Consider the following 16,899-nt stretch of genomic DNA (forward strand, 5'->3'; position numbering starts at 1 on the left):
CAGCATACATTTATTAATCATCTCTTATATACCAAGTATTGTGCTAGATTGAAGATACAAAGAATTTTAATAATACAAGCCCTACTCCTAAGAAATTTCCGTTCTAACATGGAAACAACAAGTACATATATAACTGGATGCAGAATAAATACAAATAATTACAAGGTAGGTAGGGAGGAAAAGTACTAGCAGTAGGTCAAGGGTGGGGGGAATCATGAAAAGTTTCATGTTGAAAGTGGTGTTTGAGCCATATATTGAAACACAAGAGATTCTATGAGGCCAAGTGAAGAAGGCCTTTCCAGGGATAGGGAAAGGAAAGTGCAGAGGCATGGAGATACTGCTATAGTAAAGTAACAGAGGGAAAGTTAGTTTAGCTGTACTGCAGAGCACAGGTGAGGGAGTAATATCCAATGAAACTGGAAAGATAGGTTGAGGCTAAGTTGTGTAGAGTTTGAAAAGCTAAACAGAGAGGTTTATTCTTTAACCTGGAGGCAATAGAGAGCGACTGGCATTTATTAAACAGAGAACTGACATGGCTAGTTCCACATTTAAGGAAAATCAGTTTGGCAATTAAGCAGAAGACAGACTAGAGCAGGGAGAGATTTGAGGCACAGAGATCAATTAGGGAGCTGCTGAAATAATCCAGGTGATGAGGGCCTGAACTAATGTGATGACTGTGTGAGTAGTGACAAAGGGCTGAATGTTTTCAGCCTTGGCATTATCCTTGACTTTTCCCTTTCCTCACATTTCAATCTGTTTCCAAGTCCTATAGATTCTATTACTGCAACATCCCTCACATTTGTCCCCGCTTTGTTTCTTTCACAGTCTCTACCTTATCTTCAGGCCCTTATCTCATTCTCACCTGACTACTTCAACAGGCTTTTAACTAGCTGCTAGACTTCTAGTCTTCTTTCTCTCCAATTCATCCTCTATATAATCATCAAACTGATACTGTCAGACACACATCTGACAATGTCATCCTCCTACTTTAATGGCTTCTCACTACCTTTAGGATAAAATCCTCATCCTGGCATTTAAGGCCCTTTAGTTTTGCTTTTGCTTCCTTCCCCCTCTCCTGTCTCTAGTGTTATTTCATATTACTTCCTCTCTATTGCCTCTAGGCAGTTCAGCTAAACTAACTTTCCCTCTGTTCCTTTACCATAGCAGTATTCTCCATTCTAGTCTAACTGGCCCACAGGCTATTCTTTCTATATCTTTTTACAAGTGGTCCCCATACCTGAAATGCACATATTCTTGACCTCCACTCTTGGAACCCTTCATTTTCTTCAAGGCATATCAGGGATCAATTCCTATAAGAGGCCTTTTTTGAGCCTCCCCATTTTTAAAGACAGCTTCTTGAAACTACTTTGTATTGTTTTGAATATACTTTTCAGTTACATATTTGTACACAGGCTGCATTCCTCCTTGTAATCTCCTTGTAATGTAATCTCTTTGAAGGAAGGGACTGTTTCATTTTTGTTTTTAAAGTAGGAACTTAAATTATTAGTTGAACTGAATTGAGTTACTGTTTTGAAAGAGGGGCTATAATCTTGAAAGGGAAGGCAAAGTTGGGGGCAGGGTGTCAACGAAGGAGTTAGGTCAAAGGATAAGAGTTTTGATCTGCACCTACGGAAAGTTGAAACAAATTTATCAACTTAACAAGCACCTACCTGTGCCTAGGCACTGTGCTAGAACACCATCACAATCAAGGTGGGAGTATAGATGGAGAGAACTGAGCTGTCTGGTTGCCAGTAGATGGCTGTAGACTATGTTTCCTAAAATATCAGAAATAGGAATTTCTAACAAACAAAATCTGTTTCTGCCGTGGCAGAGCTTCAACCTCCTTTTTTCAGTTGTGGCTCTGTGGCCAGATACAAACACTGGGCAATTGGTCCCTTATGCTATTCCTTTGAAGAGGGTTAGAGCTCCCTCTAGCACCTTTAACTAAAGAAACACCACAGGCCCTCATAGAGCTGACACAGTTTGGTGTTGCCCCACAGTTAACTGCAATATGGAGATTTTTATTTTTAATTTGCTTTAATTGTTGCTACGATATGAATAATTAATAGGGCTGCCTAAGCCAGTTTTGTAAAGTTCACAATATGCAAAGCCAGGAGAGAAATATCTACTTAAAAAAGGAACTTAAAAATGGTTATAACTGTTATAATATTACAGAATTCGAAATATTTATTCATGATTTGTTACAACATTATGCCCTACCAACAAAGGAACATACTGCCAAATACTTCCTACAAAAAGATGCTATGAGTCTTCCCCATTTATTCTTCTCTTCATGGCCACAAAAATCACTGCACCTATAGCACTGTACAGGAGTAAAGTAGGTCAGTGTTAGGAGAACCTTGTTCTTCAGTGGGGGGAATGGAAAGGTATGTCTGTAAACACTTAACCTAGTTTTATCCATTCTGCTGGAAGTATTTATAGGCATTATATACCCCCCTGGACAATAGAAGACTATTCAAATTGAAAGCTGTATTCTTCTCATATGCTTGCGGACCTCCTCTTCCACAGGGACCTTAAGCCAATGGGACTGATATTGTCACTGAACATGTCTCCACTCTAAATGCTTATATTTAAGTAACTATAAATTCAAGAAAATATATCATTAAAAAATGATGTAGTAATCCCACCCAATCTAGAAAGATCATGACCACCACTTGAGAAGCCTCCAAGACTGCAATTAGTTTAAAGGTTACAGCACAATCACTCTGGCACTGCAGCTCCAAATTGAAAAGTACTTTATTTTTCATTGCTGAATTTCAAATCTGTTCCTTCTTGAAAGCACTGCATTCCAACAGCCTTCTTAAAATCAATACAAATATGAAAGCAGCTAATAAATTCCTTGAATCAAAGAGGGAAAAATAGAGGTATGCAGAGATTAGCCCTGTAGAGAGTTATATCTTGGAAGATCTCTTTATTAAATTCTTCAAAAGCCTACATTCTAAAAATTATCAACATTTCCAGTACTAAGCGGTTAACTATGAAAAATATATAATACTCTAGTTATTTAGCTCACCATGCAGATACCGTTAAAAGCTTCCTCTATAACAAACCAAACAGTGTTTCTAGGGCATATTTTTTGCACATTTCCCCCTGCAGTACTTAGGTGCCCAATAGATTGAGTTCCTTTTGTCTTAAGCCTTAGATACATACACTAAGTCTCTGTCAAAGAACGATTTCAAAAGACTGAATTCCCTAACCCTAACCTCAGCTCTCATTTCCCACTGCAGGAATCAATGCCAATGGGCAAAATAATACAATTTTTGGCTTTGTATTTTCCCCTTGGGGTATTATAACATCATCATGCTCTTTTCATGGAAAGCACAAGGGAGAAAAGGAACTGTTTGAAAACTGTGATTCATTAACCTACTAAGATGCCCAATCATGCTTCTTAAGACAGGACTGACTGCTATGCTTCTCTTGAAATCCATTTGATATATGTTTGAAGCTGTAATTCATGATCTAGAACAAGAATGACAAACCTAAATTAACATTGATAGAAAAGTGATTTGATTTTGTCTCTTGGCTCTTTCACTTCATTCAATTTTGGGAAATCCAAAGGCTTCAGAACACTGGCATTAATTAAGCAACAGTTTTATTACATACAATCAAAGCCTTAAAAGGAGAGCATAACAGACAGTTCCTCTTAGAAATTACAAGGTTCAATTAACAGTTTTACTTTTTTGTGGTTGCTAATTAAGGTATTTTTAATTTTTATGATCTCTTTAGTGAACGCTAAAAGGGAATATACTACAAGTGCAAGAGAAGAAAAACAAACAAAAAATTAGTGTTGAGATTTAAGTAGCTACGTGTACTTAAATATTTTCTAAACTTGGCTGTTTAACAAGTTATAGCACTGAGTAGGAATTAATTTCCTGATTACCATATCTACTATATTCTCTGTGGTCTTCAAAGGCTTGTCAGATTCAACATAAATGGCTGCTGCATTTTAAATCTAGTTGTTATAGGCATAACATACAGATATTGTTCTTTTTATTTTAATTTAGGGAGAATTAATGTCATGCAACTTCATTTTCCATTTAAACCGACCTTTTTAAAAGCACTATATTTTAGTGAGACCCATGTGTTGAGAAAAGTTGGTAGGATGATGTACATTCTCTCTATTTTACTTTTAATTTCAAATACTATTTACTAGTTCTTAGTGAATACATTTTTGGTGAATTTAGGTTTGCTCCCCGCCCCCCCCCCCCATATAGGATATTTAGGAAGCATACTCTGAATCTCTTGACTTTTAAATGAAATGTGCTTAGGAAGATACAGTAATAGAGGAAGGGATATCTATTTCTAATTTAGAATTTCAAAAGCCAACAACAAAATTCACTATGGAAATTGATTATGTAAAACCTTAGTCAAATAATAATATTCACACATATTCTAATATTGGGTATTGTATTCAGGTTGTTCCAACCTTGTCTTTGAAAATTATAAATTTTGCCTCAGTTTTATAAAACTGTATCTTCTCAAATGTAACTTACTGTAATTCAGACATTATATAATCTTTACTTTTGTTCTTTCCCTTTTTTATATAAAATGCAATAAATGACTGTTTCGAGGACTCCTAACCTAACAAATTATGTCAGAAATTCCTATCCTCTAAAAACTGCAAAGGAAAGTTACCCAGAGAACAAAACTCCTTTTTCAACCTATAAAAAACAAAATACAAAAATGTAGCCATTAAGTCCTACAAAGCTAAAAGAAAACTGGACCTGAAGAGATTAATAAAAAAAAAAAATCTCACTGCTTAACCCCCAGGACCATGAATACTTTAATCCAAAAATATAACCTAAAAAAAAAGAGGGAAAAAAACTCCCATAAACTGCAAATAAACCCCACACAGATGTAAATAAAGCCACTCTTTAGGTTGCCCATTAATCCACAAGTGGCATATTCATCTTATTTACAGTATTATACCCCCTGCCATGATATTCCATTAGAGTCACGCTACAGACTCCATAGTTAACACTGTAGGAACCATTTCTTTCTAAACCTGGCTTTCTTCCTTTCTCTTTTGTCTCCCCTTTCACATGCCCCTTGCCCCCAGTAGAAATACTTTCAGTTTAAATTTCTCATTCTTTTAGGTGTTACTGATGAATAGGGAAAAAAGAAATCAATGATTGAGTTATACAGCTCAAGATAAAAGAGAACACTTAAATTTAGGTTCATTGCATGAGCAATTTTTAAAAATTCCAGCTTAATATGGTCTTAGTTCTTCACATGAACAAATGCATATAACATGTTTCTATGTACCTGGGCATGAAATTTGTTAATCTTGTGTCTTTCCAATACAGATTATTCAATGTACTTAAAATGAACATTAGAAGAACACCTGTGAGCAAATATTTGCTTTATGAAAATGATTTGATGGATCTATGTTGTATCACTCATTCCTCTAACCAGATCCCCTAAGTGGAAAAGGTAGGGGCCTTGAGGTACAACTATTCTTCTGATGTCCTAATTTCTACTCAATCACTCAAGCATCCAGATTCTTGGATTCTCTCCTAAAAAACGTTTGTGTCTGTTGCATATGATCAAGGTCTAAGTAGCCTTAAGAAATGTATCTTTAAAAATAAATGACCATGCTTGAGTTAAGGAGTTTTTTGGACAGCAGGGGGAAAGGCTCTCCCAGAAAGGTGGCTTTGCCAAAGTCAGGGGGACAGGGATTGTAATCCCAAATAATTCTCTTATGCTAACTACTCTGAAGGAATCCATAACAGTTACCACCCTGTACAACTCATTTTCTAACATCACAGATATTTTATATGCAGAAAAATGGGGGAAAGAGAATAGTCAAAATCAAACCTTACAGAATTGAAGACCAGGTTTACAAGACAGGTAATTATTATATACTAAGCAGTTAAAGCCAAATAATGGAATTACTGGACAGATAATTCAGAAATTTCATACTGAAAATACAGTACAATATTCAAGAAGGGGAAACAAAGCTAAATTGCTTATGTTCTATGGGAAAGGTGTTGCAGAAAACACGCTGAGAAACTTATAGGTCCTTCTTACTGTGGGGCCAAGCACTAATTTTAAGGAAAACATACAGGGTCTCCAACTCTTTTCTTTTTCTTTCTGGGGGTTGGTGAAAATGGGGAAAATGACTATAAATCTTTCAGTCCAAAGGTGGGTGAATAATGAAATGGACAATCATCAAATTAGTTGTATTCTTTCAAAAGTTAACATGTCTCAAGACAAAAAATCAATGAGTAAGGAAAAGAAACTTTCTGAGAATGGAAGAATGTGGAATCACCTCAATAGGATTAGAGTAGTTCCATTTGTCACACTCTAAGCTACACTCTAATGTGCATATGGTGAGTTAAGCCCTTGACTTATGGGTGAAAATTTTTCTGAGGCTATGCCTAACAGACAAGTTCTGGAAGGGAGGGCTCTTAAGGTGACTACGTAACTATAGTTCAGCTAGGGAGTAAAAAAGAGTCATGCAGTTACGCAGTCAATTGGATATGCTTCCAGGAATGGCTTGACCTATTATAAACTTAAAAAGGTACCACTCTAAAGATACACCTTTTAACACTGCTATTGAGAACTAAGTCTCACTGGGAAAAAAGTCCATAACAGTGTGAACAAACATAGGATAAATGAATCAAGTGGAACTCTAGCATCATTGAAGGAAGAAAAAGATCACTTCAGTCTTGTGGAAACCTGGTGTAGAAGAAAAGTTATTAAAATCTAAATCCCATGTACCCTATGAGATCAAGTCACTGGTACCAAGAATAAAACTTTACTTGTTCACTAATACTGTAAAGTTCAAAAGGAGGGCTCAGGTTTCACCAACTTTGTAGGAGATCTATTTAGACCTCCAGACCTGGAATATGTTTATTGCCAGAGAGCTCACATGCATTGAGCTTTTGAAGTTGATAGATAATGAGCTGAAGATGCTTACCTCTATAAATATCCATTAAAAGCTGAAAAAGCAGCATATGAATTATAAAGAATTAAATCTGTAATCCAAATTTAGGCATGTAAAAGAAACAGTAAGCAAAACAGTAAGAAGATTTTAACTTTTTTGTGTGTGTGCTATGTACAGTTGTGCCTTAAGAACAAAAAGGCAGTATTAGATTCTAGTAATAATAGTAATATTTTAAGAGAGTATTACTTCTCATTATGATATGAACCCTAAAACACTGGAACAGGCTAAGGAAGTATTTCCAAGAAGAGCTTACTGTGGCCCACAGAATTTGGGCTTCATCTCTGACATCATTCCAAGAACAATATTAACTAGGAATGGGTTGTTTGGCTAGGGGGCAGTGAAGTACTTCTATTCTTTTGAGCCTTGCCATGGAACAGAAATATTGTAGATTTAGTCACTGTAATTTACTATCTTAGGAGATACAGGATTGGACATAATTCCACAACTTCCCTTGATAGCAACTCCTATTAGGAAAGTCCTATAACTAATTTGAATTATCCTTTAAGCCCATTATTTCCTGTTTTGTCCTCATTAGAGACAGGCTTCATCAGGGTATGTTACTCTTTACATACCAACATTCTTACAATTACTTGCCTTCTACAGATGATTACAGGTACACAAGAGAAAGAAATTCCACCATTTGGTCTCCTTTGTATGTCTATGTTTTGTCAATTTACATAACACAACTAATACTACCATGTGTGAAGTGCTACTTGAAGCATTTAGTTCAATATGTAAAAGTGCATTAAGATCACAGGCCGACAGCATTCTATGGTTAAGGCCTGCCAATGGGTATGCTGTTCATGGTGATAATCTTGGATTTGGACATTTTGGTCACTGATTTTAAAGGAATTGGGTTCCTAAATTATATTGCTACTTTAAGTAATAATTTTCAATATTAGAAGGACCCTAAGTGAGCTATAAGTGGGTTAAGCTGGCCTTTATTATTAAAACTATAGTGTAATTTTTTTTCTCTTCCTGCAAATACTTATATGATTTTAAACTACCATATTCACTTTATATCAAATGATAAAAAATCAAACAACTTGTCATTTAGCGTTAGAAAATTAATAGGTAGAGAAAAAAACTCTCAAATAAAAATAAAAGGAACTTAATGAAAATATGTTGTAGCTTGTTAACTAAATTTTATTTCTATTATAACAACTTGAAGCAGCAGCACCCATGTACAAAGCTGAAGCATTCAGATATTACCTAAATGAGAACACTGGTAGCTGCTAAAAAGGAACAACAACAACAACAAAAAAAAAAAAACCCCAAACAAAAACCAGCAGCTCTGTCAGAACTTAATTTATTGCCTTTCATCTGATTTTTAAAGGAGTACAACATTAAACCCAAAGTACAAACTAAAAAGGGTTTTTGGTGGTATTCAAAATATTCCTAAATGAAACTCCCAAGGAAGGAGCTGATTAGCAGTGGCCATGTATGGGATATTAAATTGGAGAGTAAGCAGCATTTCTTGAAAGTCTGTAAACAGATTTAGAATGAAGCCACATTGCTTATATACAAGGGGCACAGAAAAGATAATTTAAAACCTATGGATTTTTTTTCCCTTTTCCTTTTCAGAAACTGTCTGGTATTGTGCAGCTGTGCTGCTGTCTTCATCACTCCCTCTGTCTCCAGTCTTGCTAATTAAAAGGTTGATCACAGAACAATGCTCTTCTCATTAATTTCAGTGTTCCGATTGGGCAGGATCCCCGCTTACCCCACCTGATCTTTTCACACTGCTGAAGTTAATGTGACAGGAGCCCGAAGATGGATTACCTGCTGCCATATTGCCCATCGCCTCCAATCAGGAGCTATCTGTGTAAACTGATTGTTCTAATTTGCTCTCATTATTTTTACAATATCAGGAGAAAATAACGCACACAGCTCACTGTCAAAGCCATGAAAATCAGCCATTAGTTAAACCCAGACACTGAGTGGCTTTATTAGGGGCACTGCAGTTTATTGATGTAGCTCGAGTCAAACAAGGCATTTGCTCCAACAGAAAAAAATGGTTATGTTGAAAGTAAATATTTATTGTAATAATACAGCAACAACAGGATGTTTGAAGTACCCTGCTCTTATCTCAGAAGCTTGGCTTTTGACAGAAATTAACAGTAGTGGAGGCCAGGGTTAGGCACCAGAAAACACAGAACATGTAATGTGCACTCAATAGCTCAAAATCTTGCCTATTAACCTTAAATCTATGAGCATTTATATCTCTTAGGTCTTATATAAATGAACCCTATTCTGTGATTAGGAAAATTAATCAATCAACAAAAATTATTTTATTTTGTGCCTTACACATAGTAGGAGCACAATAAATAATTGCTAGATTGAATTTTGCTCTAAACACCACACTTTCTCCAAATAGTACAACATGGTTCAGGAACAAAAACTGTTTCTGTGGTGATAACTCAGGTACTACTCCGAACAAGCAGTCTTAATTTTTCCATTATATTTTCAACAAGGATGATTACAAGCTTTGTTATTAATTTGCTTAAAATTCTAGAGAAATGAAAAGATAGGCAATAGTTAAAAACAGACTTAACCAAACTACAGACTGGACTTCAATGCTCTCAGCAATAGATTATTTAAAACAGAAAGCAAAACAGAGTTGACAGGTTTGGAATTCTGGTATTTTTTTCAACAAAATTTGTCTCTCCCCACCCACCCCCAAACATGGAGGCACACTAAAGAAAACATGTTTTCATGCTGTGATGTAAAAGCTAACACCCACTGCAAAAAAAAAAATAATAAAGTTCAGTCCAAATTTCTACACATGCCTATGAACATTTCGCTACTAGACTTGTCAAGTTGTTTGCTAAGATGAACAAATGTTGCCAAAATAGCATTTTTTTTTCCATTTTGGAAAGGGGTGGGTAGAGAAGGAGCAATGGGTTTACAATGAATAGAAAAGGTCTCCTTTAAAAAAAAAAAACAAAAGGTATTTAAAGGATTTTCCCCTCTTCTAACTTGGCATCAGGAGGAAGTGTGGCTTCCTCTCATTTGTTTTCTACATAAAGGGCAAGGGCGCCCTTCTTGGCTGTTCCCCTTTTAATGGCCACTTTTCTTTTTCTGAGAAATGTGTGCCATGCTTTTCTCCTTAAAATTCCTGCACTAAAAGACTGCACCATACTGCACTCCGCAAAACGTGCTGATGGCGCCAATTACAAGCCCCCAGCCGAACGCTCCAGCCCCCACCATTCGGGTAGATTTATGCGGGCTCTTGCCGACGTTATTACAAGTCAGAGTTTATTGGGAAATTGTTACATTATGCGGAGTGTCTAACAAATTGCTTATGCTGCTATAATTGGATTACAACAGCCGCTTGCTCCCACCGGTAAGATTAGGCAAGTAGGACTCCTGCCGATCTCTGAGCGTTAGCAGTAATTTTATTTGCCTTGCCTCTCTCTTTCCTAACAACATGCCTCTCTCCCTGCCAGCTGTCTGCTGAAAAGGCACAGGCTTGTTCCTTGGCCCTAACAATGCAATTACAGCCCCGCAGATCGCACTGTTTGTGCATTAAGTACAGAGCCAAAACGAGGCGAATTGATCGTTTGACTTTTGGAAGAGCCATGTGATCTCTCCGTGCGGGTGATCCAACATGCATCAATGAGCAATGCTGCAGTAAATTCTTGATGAAGAACTTCCCTGCTTCAGCCCCTTCTCTCTACCTCCCCTTTTTTTCTTTGAGGAAGATATTGAGACCCATCATATGCTAATCTAGATCAGTCAACTTACAGGCTTGATCTTATTAGCTTCTTGGCTACATTTAAATCTGGACTGGTTTTAGCATCTTCAGGTACTTCAATCAGATATGCCAGTAGTTCCTCAGTCATCAAAGTGCTGCTGCTACTAAAAACGTTCACAAAGAGTTCATTTCAAAGAACTACTGAAAGTTGTAGATTTTGTCAAATAAACCTGCTTTTGAATATCTCTGTCCATATTCCCAAGCAATCAACACTAAAACAGGAATTCTCCTTTTTTTCTACAGAACTGCTCTGCTGGAGGATCAGCAATGATGCTGGCCAGTATGCCAACAAGAAGAATCAATACAGCTGGACTTGGGGCACTGAGGCGGCCAGACCGATTGCTGCTCTAGGCAAAGTTTTTAACATCTTTCACTGACAGCTTTCAGCTTCTTGTTTCTTTTTTGTTTTATGTTTAACAATGAGTGCTGGTAGCTGAGAGAGTTACTCTGATTAGAGGGTACAACTCCTATAGCCCCTAGGGTTTGGTATTCCCCTTGGCTTGAGACAGACCTCAACTCAATTCTGCCATTTTCAGCATTTTCCCAAACAATACAATCTATGGTTGGATTTCCTCGATGACACATACAAGAATGCATTAAATTTTTTTATTTTCATATGCTATTATTCCTAGAAATACCATGCATCCATTCATTCAATTCATTCAACACATTAAACACAATTTGAATCAATATCAACTTCTCCACAGCACTCTGTTAACTGCTGGAGATAACACAAAGTTTAGCTAAGACATGATCTCTGTCATCAAATATGCTATATGGTACCAACAGAGTTGTAATATAGATAGGTACAAGCGGACACATATGCACATCTATTCTTACTTACAGGTTCATATAAACTCTTACCTACAAAAGTCCAGTCCTTGGTTGAATTATCAATTCAATGCCAAAGTCATAACCTCTGTGCCAGTTTTCTCATTAGCAAAAGAAGCTAATAATACTCATCAACTTTATGCAATTTGAAAGGCATTAAAATGGCTTTTCTAAAGTTTCATTCATGCTTTTTTATAATACTGAAAAGTGACAGCTAAGAGTCATTACAATTCAGAGTTTTTAGAAAAAGGGCATTCAACATGATATGATTAAATCCTATTACATTAACAACAAAGCTAACATTTAAACCTGTTAATGTTGGTGTGTGGAAAGGACCAACTGACATACTACTTGTGGAAAAGCAGATTAAAGAAGCCTGTTAACATGTAGTTTAAAACTCAAAAGAAACTCTGAACAGCTGAAATGCCTTATAAATAGCTCAGACCCAGAGGAAGTGCAAACGTCTGCATTGTGAATTGTAGATCTTAATTACCGACAATGGCTGGTACAGCAAGTAGCACGAAAAAAAGTGAAACAGTTGCACTGTTCATGGTTGGCAATAATTCTTCAGGAAAATATTTACTATCAATCAGTTATGAGAAAAGGGACTCTGTGCTCGTAAAACAGCACGTTGCTTCTCATACCAGGACCATTTTGCTTCAGCATAATCTGAATTTAAACAGCTTGTTTCCTGCGGATATAATTTTGGAAATAAATAAAACAAGTCTTCTATCAAAATCTGGAGTGAGTGGAAAGGAACATCACATTTTTCTGTCTCAGTCAGTTGCAAACAGATTATCAGACTAAGAAAAAAACCCTTTACAAACCATTGCTGAAGGTTTATCTCAAACTCATAAAAAGGCAGAGAATTCTGTACTGAGGCCAGAAATCCAGGCAAGCCATGTGACAACTAAATTCAATCTGTTTTGTGTATATACGTTTAGGTAGAATAAGGCAAAGCCAGAAACTAAAATTTTCAGCTTACAATTTTAACAAAGAAATTTGTAGTTTTCATTTTTCTTTACTAATAAAAAAATCATGAAGGCTGACACACCAGACCTGCAAATTATAGATTTTAAAGACTAAGGTGACAGTCAATAATGGCCACCTAATTAAAGCCACAATAATTTCAGCACTCATCTCATGTACCAAAATAAATAATGCCTTCATGAACTATAATGCTATAATTAGTAAGAGGGAAAAGGTTTTGTAGCAAATAATTTCAATATCCCCAAATCCAACTGGGAGCAAAATGATACTAAAGAAAATAAGTCTGCTCCCTTCCTGAGTTTTTAATCTTTTCTTAGGTTACCTTCGCCATTTTTAATATCAAAGATATCATTGTTAGTTTGAAGTGACATTTATAATCCTCTGTTTCAATTTCTTCATATTCTAACTAGACAAGAAGACTCTTCTCAAAAGTTGATTGGAAGGTTAAGATATTGTCAGTAAAGTAACCTTAGATACAACATTCTGTATCTTCAGAGTGATATAATAGTACTGTCGCTAAAGATTCTGCACTGAAACAAATTTGTAGCTTTTATATATATTACACAAAAAAGGAAGGCTTAAGTATTCAACAAGGGCTTTGAGACATGTTTAAGGCAACAATGTTGTTCATATCACACCTGAGCTTCCCTGAACTAGTTTTTGTGACAAAAATGGCTAACACCAAGATATTGAAGGTGTTGTATGGGGAACTGATGGAAAAGAGTAAAGACGGCAAAGTAGCTCAAGAAACATATTTAAGGCACATTGGAGCACAATTTGAATCAATATTAATATCTAAACCAAGTTAACAACAGCAGAGACATCAATGGCAGCAGATTATATGACAAAATGGCAGCAAACTAGAAAATAGTGTCTGTATACAGTCCTATAATGGAGGTGAAAACCATCTTTTTTTCAAAGATTATGCTACTGCTAATGTAAGTGGAATTGATAACACTGATCTCTTCAGCTGTATCTATTCTACAATAGCTCTTCCAAAGGAACATGAGACCCTGCAAATAAAATGAGGAAATGTTTTCAATATTCCTGTATTCTTTGTACTCTTTGTAAAGAAGTTGGTTCTAACTACACACATTTGCTTGCCAAGAAACACTGAAGCATTGGTTAAAACAGGGAACAATTAACTAGAATAGATGTTCAGGGCCAAGAGGAGTTTGTACAAGTAAGTTAGATAAGCACCAACAGGAAAAGGTTAAGAGATATAGCCAGAAAATGTCTGTGAGATCCAGACCAAATATATTGGACCTAGTATGCCTCTACTGAATTATCATCTGGTCAACACTAAGAACCATGTTTAAGCTTGAGCATTTAATGGAAGTACCAAATGAGATTTATGGCAGGATAAGACTAAAACGGCCAAGAAAGGGATGAGAAGGTCACCATCTGGGAGTGAGTCAGAATGCTGAGCATCAATAAGAAAACTTATTTCCACACCCAAGAGCTTAACAGAAATTATACCATTGTACCAGATGCCAAAATATTTCTAACCATGCACCACTGAAGGAGAGGGTGGGAAAAAAACCACACTATACAGACACACACCAACATAACTAGCTAGCTTGGAGATCCTGGCTTACAAAGTATGGAGTAAACAAAAGGAACAGATGCTCACTTGGCCGGCTCTCAATAAAACTCATTAAAATTGTCACCCTGTCCTTGGATCTGTGCTCATGCTAAGATTTTACCTTGTTTAGCCAGAAGTCACCCACTTGTGATGAGACCCTAAGTGCAACATAATCTAGAAATAAAAAACAAAACCCTCCTTAAACATATAGCAATATACAACCAAATTGAGCAGGAAGTAGGGGATGGGAGTGCTACAGAATAAAATTTTTTAGTTCTAAAAATACTGATTGTAAATAAAGCATCTATAATTTATAAAAGTCATACATGTCCCACATTTTAAAAGAAATCATTCAGATATCTTGATATCTGAGAGATCTAATTGGTGAACCTTTAAGAGAGTGTCCTGACATTTTCCTTAAGCAGCCTCTTAATTGTTAATCTGAATATAAATATTGGATCTTCATTTGGTAATCCTGCCCATAGACTTTTGGATAATTTGAAGAAATAATATCAGTAAAAACAAACAAAATATCTCTGCCTTTGGATTTTGGAGGGTAAGATTGCAACTACATGACATTAGTCCTATTTCTAATAATAATAGTAATACAGCTGAGGGCCTGGATATAAAGTACAATGAGGTAGTTAAAGTTACAAGTGTTGTAACAGCAATAGATCCCTAAATGGCTATAAAGGCAATAATTTTACAGATACTCCATATTAAAAAGTCAGCTAAACAAACAAAAACACTAAAATACTGTTTCAATTTCTAAAAGAGATACTTGAATTTACTTAACTTTGGAATATCTGACATAACCAAATTCAGGTCAAACAGCTGGCTAGAGGAAGCTCCTGAACATATCATGGATCACAATGTAAACCTGAGTAGTAGTAGATAGAAAAACCTCAACTGTCTATAGCCTGTATCTAAGGGTCACCTCAGTGTCTATTCCATGGATAGCTCATACATATATACTTTAGAGCAATGGCTTTTAAAGTACAATCATGGCAGATAGGAAGAAACTGCAATAAGAAAGTTAGAGTAAATGAATTTCAACAAACGATGAGAATAGCTCGTTTCAGTTGCAAATAGATTCATGTAGAATTTAGAAAAACTATCATGTACAACATAACTATTCTAATTTACACAGTAGAAAGAAGTAGCTTATATGTATGGTTAAACATGCTTGTCTACACAGACCCAAAGCATCAAATACAATGTTCTTTCAGCAGGTACTCAACAAATAATAATAGATGGTGAGGTAATGATTATAATTTCTTCTATCTCAGGTTTCATTCTCCCTATAAACATACGCTTTACTTATTCACATATTAAAACCTTAAATTAATTTGTAAAATGACAGTATATGGCATTTTACCCACTTACTACCATCCAGGCAACAAATGAGAGTTCATCTGAGACAAATCTTGACATAAAACCCTTGCAACAGATTCCAATGTAACTGAAGCACTGGAAAACCTAATTTCTCATATAATTTGCTGCAACTCATCATATAACAACATGACAGACAAATGATGTTCAGCTGTATCGTTTCTAAAATAGGCAACCCTAAAGTAACTTTTGTTTACAGCCACCCTGGATGAAAATAATTCTCCTAGATACCAACTGGCATACTATTAATTTTCAATATTACTTACTTTGGCCACACAATTTTCAGTCTTCATAGCAGTACTTGCTAGACATACAGTTTCTTGGTTTAAGCAGAGTCTGGCACAGCTATTGTAAGTCTGTGAAAAGATTTTTTTAAAAAAAGTTTCAATACAGAAACACTACTCACCTTACGAATCTTCACATTTTAGTACAAGGGAAATAATTCTATTATTCTGCCTTTACTTTATGTCCCACATACAATGAACCATTACTTGTACCTGTAAACCACAATTATTAATCAGGCTCAAGAATTAATGGCGCTATATGTTGAGAACATATTTTTTTGAAAGTTTCAGAGAAAACTGCTAAAAGTCCCACTTTGATGGAGTTGTGAGCTCAGTGACATGGGCAATTTATCCAAGTATATTTCAACCCATCCATGCATTTTCATCCTGGGCAACTCTGGTCCAGGATGAAATCCTATAATTCTTTCCCACTCTAGATCTATGATCCCATGATCCTCCAAAATGGTCCATCGAACATACTGAAGAATTTCTTCTAAAGGTGACATTGCATGAATACAAATGGAGAATATGAGTTGTCCATTGATTATATCTATGACCAGTCCATTTCTTTTTTCTGGTAATACACCTCTTTGATGATCTATTTTGTTTTGCTTCTCCTTGACAACCTTCACTAGTGAAGAGGCAGCGTGGTTCAGTAGAAAAGGTATCAGCTCAGGAATTAGAGGACCTAGGTTTGAATTCCACCTTTGAGGCTTATTATCTATGTGACCTTGGGCTTATTATCTATGTAACCTCCTTAAGCCTTAGTTTCCCCATATGTAAAATAAGGAAGTCTGCTGGATGGATTCGGAGGTCCCTTCTAGTTCTACATCTATGACCCTAAGATATAATTTTACAGACCAGAGGGGTGAAATTCAACCTCAAAATTCCACCAAATTAAAATGTAAATGGGAAACCATTTAACAAAATTAATAGAAATACAACATGGATAATGCTAATTTGTGGTTTTCTAAATCAATATGTAGCCCACAGGGATTCCCTTCTCCGAGTTTGATACTATTGTTGTAGCCTATTTATGCCCACCATGGGCTCTTCTGTTGCCCTTTGGATGACCAAAAACTTTAATTTT

At 36.0% G+C, this 16,899-nt stretch overlaps 1 protein-coding gene across 5 annotated transcripts in view; it reads right to left on the reverse strand.

Annotated features, from left to right (window-relative positions):
- Positions 1 to 16,899, reverse strand: part of BTRC (beta-transducin repeat containing E3 ubiquitin protein ligase) — a 191,493-nt gene that overhangs the window by 65,905 nt on the left and 108,689 nt on the right. For all 5 annotated transcript variants that reach the window (XM_036734773.1, XM_036734776.1, XM_036734777.1 and 2 more), the window contains one exon: positions 15,792 to 15,881. In XM_036734773.1, coding sequence (XP_036590668.1) covers positions 15,792 to 15,881 — 90 coding nt within the window. The remainder of the gene's footprint in view (positions 1 to 15,791; positions 15,882 to 16,899) is intronic.

The sequence above is a fragment of the Trichosurus vulpecula genome, chromosome 8, assembly GCF_011100635.1.
Source record: "Trichosurus vulpecula isolate mTriVul1 chromosome 8, mTriVul1.pri, whole genome shotgun sequence".
Taxonomy (NCBI): domain Eukaryota; kingdom Metazoa; phylum Chordata; class Mammalia; order Diprotodontia; family Phalangeridae; genus Trichosurus; species Trichosurus vulpecula.